The sequence below is a fragment of the Pteropus vampyrus genome, unplaced genomic scaffold (genome assembly GCF_000151845.1).
Source record: "Pteropus vampyrus isolate Shadow unplaced genomic scaffold, Pvam_2.0 Scaffold145, whole genome shotgun sequence".
Taxonomy (NCBI): domain Eukaryota; kingdom Metazoa; phylum Chordata; class Mammalia; order Chiroptera; family Pteropodidae; genus Pteropus; species Pteropus vampyrus.
Genome location: NW_011888926.1, coordinates 211,469 through 216,440, shown reverse-complemented (window position 1 = coordinate 216,440; position 4,972 = coordinate 211,469). Strand labels below are relative to the sequence as shown.

At 49.7% G+C, this 4,972-nt stretch overlaps 1 protein-coding gene across 1 annotated transcript in view; it reads right to left on the bottom strand.

The window, feature by feature from the left end:
- The window catches only part of EFCAB6 (EF-hand calcium binding domain 6), a 197,139-nt gene that overhangs the window by 40,298 nt on the left and 151,869 nt on the right, over window positions 1-4,972 (bottom strand). The window contains exon 23 of the mRNA XM_023535895.1: window positions 3,770-3,964. Within this exon, the coding sequence (XP_023391663.1) occupies window positions 3,770-3,964 (195 nt within the window). The remainder of the gene's footprint in view (window positions 1-3,769; window positions 3,965-4,972) is intronic.

Below are 4,972 nucleotides of genomic sequence, written 5' to 3'. Positions count from 1 at the left end.
CCCATGTTGAAATCAGGAAAACAACTGCTTTAAGGCAAGAGTTTTGTGATCACTCTAATGCGATGATTCGATGGCTCATCGAAGAACTAATTTTGGAGATGTTGTGCAGTCTTGGGATAGCACTGACATGAAAAGGTATTCTGGAAAAAAATTATAAGTCTGTATCATTAGCATTTTATTAACAAAACGACATGAGAAATTACCACCTTGTCTTTCTGGTAGTTTTCGTAATTTAAGAATGGGACCAATAATGAAAAAACGCAGTGATATTATAGACAAGCGAGAAATACCCATCCATTCTCTCCATGAAGACTCGTCGAGCACCTATCACGGGCCAGAAACTGCTCCCGGCTCTGGGGACATCGAGTGAGTCAAACCGGCCCCACCAGAGGGAGTTCCACTCCAGGGGGCAGGGCCGACGGTCAACAGAAGGCATCAGTGCAGGGAGGGGGGGCGGTTAGTGCATTAGTAGGGAACCGGTGAGTGGTGGGACCGGGGGTGGCCCACTGTGGATGTAGGCTGCAATTCCAGCAGGGAGGTGCAGGGAAGTGTCGCCAAGGTGACACCTGAGCAAGACTAGGAGGTGACGGGGTCAGCGGGGTGTTGCATCAGAAGACCTCTGCTGGGGGCCCAGGGCCAGCCAGCGCCAGCCCCTGAGGCAGGGGTGCAGGAGGGTGGAGGGGCGCGGTCCGGTCGGCATTGGCGGGGTGGGGGCAGGGGGCCTCTTTTATCAGGCACCATTCGTGAGCATCGACTGGCAAACCAGAAGCTTGTTCGCACGCACTCTGCCGTTTATTCTTCTCGACAAACCCTCCGAGGGAAGCGGGCAGTGATCATCTCCGGTGTAGACGGCCCGAGGTGTAGCGGGGTCCCGCCAGGTTTGCCCAGCAGGGGCAGGGGCAGGGGCTGGCTCTAGCTCCCGCTTGAGGACTCATTTTCTTGTAGAATGTGTTCAGGTTTCTATGAACTTGACAAAACAACTTACTATTAAGGTACTAAAGAAGTGTGGACATCTTTTAGAATGAACAATCTTGCACTTGACTTACGGTGGGTTAATGATAAATTCCACAACCTCGACTGACCCCGTCTCTACAGAAGCTCTCGCTAGCACGCTGAGCAATGTGCTTGTCTGACGGGCTCAGACTGTGGGGCTCTTACTCAGGGAAAAGCATATGCTAGAAACTGTGAACATGAACTCTTCGCTGGTAATTGTCTACTACCTCAAATACCTATTTGTGGAGAGGACAGTTCCTTGAGCATACCTGGAAAAATCACCCGTAAGAACAGAAAAGTCAGAAGTCCAGAATATTCGGGGAGGTGGGGAGGGCAAGCATTGACTTTGGAGCTGAGGGTCATCTGCTTCCCCCACCCCCCGGCCCCACAGCTGGCCTCCATTGGGAGCTGGCTGACTGTGACTGTATACCAACAGCAGCCACATTTCGGATTCCCTTACAGGTGTATGCTGAATTCGGTCCCGTGTCACAAAATGATTACTCATCATCATCACAGCTATTATATTCCACTTAGTCCTTCAAAATGAAAGCAAATGAAGGTATAAAAAATCAAAACATTGTTTGAGATCCATGTTTTTCGAATACTGAGGAATTCAGCATTTCTTGGACTGGTTTCCAGACGGTAATTATTGTCCTTGCGGAGTAAATACGCGCACGGAGTCAACAAGGGTTGACGGCATAGATAGCGCCCACTGCCAAACGGAACCGGTGGTGGCTGACACTCAGGGACGAGCTGCTGCTGCTCTGGGTCCCTGGCCAGCTCCTGGTTGGGACCGTCATGGCCAGTGGGACGGCCACAGAGTGCCCCCTACACACGGCTGGGCCTGCGGGCACTCTGAACTGCTGCTTTCCCTCCTTTACCTCTTAATTTGCATTTCGGCCCCGGGCGCACTCAGGTGGCCAGACCCTATGGCCGCACTGATCCCGCATCTCCGCCTCAGGGCAAAAAAGAGGAAGGCAGGGCAAAGATGTATACAAGAAAATTTTTCTTAATTTGAAAACTATATTTAGGACACTCCGAACAAAAAGAAGTCCCTTAGGTTTAAGAGGCGTTTGGGTCACTTTAATTGAACAGGACTCCCATCTACCAATCTTATCAGTTTCAGTAAAAATGAGGAGGTAGAAAATCCTGGCAACATCGAACCTCACAGATTATCTGGAAGAGCCACTGACACGGGAATTTAAAAGTGGGCCACCCTGAAGGACAGAGTTACTTGGCAGTTTTACAGGCTGACGTCTTTGAGAAAATGGAAGCCGGTCACGCATTTCGATGAGGTCGGGCTTGTCGGTCACGCAGAGAGGGCGAGGAGGACGGAGTGAGCGTGGGGATGGGGAACGCGTCGGCTGGTGGCGCGGGGTCCTGTGGGCTGCAGGCCCGCGCTCACGCACTAAGGGGAAGCACGGAAAGAAGGAACGTGCCATACGCTGCCAGGACGCGAGCCTCCTCTCAGAGCCTCGTTACTCTCAAGTGGCAGGGGGAAGGGACGGGGAGGCGCGAGTGGGTAATGAGGCCAGCCCTGTCTGATAAAGACAAATTCCATTTTTTCATTAGTTTTTTGGCGTGTTTGATTTATACCAATCTTATGCATGTTTTTACTTTGAAGTTCACCAACTCGGTTCTCTTTCTAACTCGGTAACAGACGTAATTCAGAGGCGTGTTCAAACTGCTTTTCTCTTAAACCCCATTTAGCTATCCCATTTCATCCCTCTGTCCCTGGGGTCCTGCCGTCCTTTGGGGATTCTTTAGCGAGCTGTTCACTCATTGAGGTGGCGGGGACAGAGAGCTGGAGTGGCAGACAGGTGGCGAAGCTGGGGGCAGGGTCCCAGGCCTGGGCAGTGCTGATGGGCGGCCATCGAGGACTGAGACCAGTCAAGAATGTTTCCCATTGTTTTACGGTCATATTGAATGTGGCAAAATTCTCTCTTTATGTCATGCATTTTCGAGATATGACACTGGTAACTAGTTTTAAGCTTTGAAAACAATCACACGTAGTCCCGCCACCCATACACAAGTCACCTCTTGCACACCACCTCTGGTCCTTGAGGACAGGCAGAAAACATGTGCCATAGTTCCAATCACAGTATACTACTGCTTAAAATGTCGTTTCCAGTTAGCCTTTTATCACAAACATTTCAACAGTCTTCACGACGGCGGTCGTAACAGGCATACGCTTCTGCGTATTCTTTGGGGACACACTCTATAATCCAGTGTGGTCACTAGGACTGGCAGGTGGTCCTTTTGTTGAGGACCCACAAGAAGTCGAATCTTCCCATTGCTAAACCAGTGGCCTCTTCTGCATTACTTCTTAGGGATAAAGTCCCCAAAGTAGAAGCACCGAGTTAAAGGATATGTCTGTTCATTCATTCATTCAACAAATATTCACCGGGTGCCTATCAGGTGTCAGGCACTGGGCAAAGACCAGCCTGTCTTCATGAACTGCACTCGAGTTGGGCCAGGGAGGGGCTGGGCGATATACAGTACACACTTAAAAGGGACCATTCCCAAGGGCGACCTACAAAATATGAATGATACAGAGTGTGACCAGGTAAGGCAGGGCGGGCTTATAGGTCTTTACTCCTGCATAGCTCTGTGACTTAGCACTGATTTCTAGAATCTAAGCAGTGAATGATTGTTACGATTTTGTGATCGCTTTGCCAGCACTGGGAGGTGCCACTTCGAAACGACATTTGCTACAGGAGAGAATGGGGAACAGACAGGCGGCCAGCTCCTGGTCCCGGAATACTTACAAACTCACCTGGCTGGCACAGTCTTCTCCGCGCTCTGCTGCAGCTCCCTGACCTCCTCTTGTACCTGCTGTGGCTTAGTGAAGTGACCCATGAAGTTGAAATGATCCTCCACGTAGGGCCGGTGGATGTCCTCCGAATAGTTAATCCCCAACTTCTGCAGAAATTCTTGGTAAGTGATATGCCCTCTGCCCTCGGTGTCATAGCTTTAAAGACAAACAGGGAGAACTCTCGTCGGTGGCCGCCAAGGTGTGTCTTTGCTCCGGGTTTTGACAACACCTGTGAGGGGCCCCCCTGGCTCCTCCTCACCCGGTGCGGTCTGCAGACCTGCAGCACCAGCTCACCACCAGACCTGAGCCAAGTCTGCATTTAACAAGACCCCCGGGCGACCCACAGCACGTTGAAGTTTGAAACCCACAGAAAGCTCACCTCATATCAGGGGGTCTCGGCCCACCCCAAGAGACAGCAGCCAAACTCGTTCGCCTGCCATTCTGATAGAAACACGGTTGAGATCACAGAAAACTAAAATCGACACTTTCATTCATTCGACTTTTTTGTTTTTTACATGTATGAGCACATACATGTAAAGGAACTATGCTAAGGTTTAGAAGAAAATCCTTCAAAAAGCAATGTTCGGTCTTAAAACTCAAATAAATGAACGCCACTTGATTCCAGTTCCCCATTTTCTCTTTGAAGAGATGACGATTATATACAACCAATGAGAGACTAGCAAGGAAAAGAAGATAAGAATTATGCTATGTACCTTTTATGTCATTTTCTATTATGGGGATTTTTCTGAATTATAATTCATTTTTAAAAGGCATAATGGAGAGGTTTTATCTCCCCAACATTATTCAAACAGAATAGAATTGCTTCAATAAAAATTTTTCAGGCAAATTGAATTTCACGAAAAGATCTTGGTCCTCATCTAATCGATAAAAATGGTGTTTGCGGATGTGATTTTTCTCAATGAACTCAGAGCTCCAAGGACCAAGGCTGTGTTTGGACGCTGCTGTGGGCATCGGTTCGGTGGCCTTCCTCTGTGGGGCAGACTGACGGGAGGCCGGAGGATCTGCAGAGCCTGCAGTCGCCGGGGACACACAGAGCCCTTTGCGTTTGTCTCATTGGGATAACGAAGAAGGCGAATTTACCGACTGACCAGTCCCCTGCCCTGGGTGTTGGGTAGAGGACGAAGGGTAGGAAGCCTGGACAAA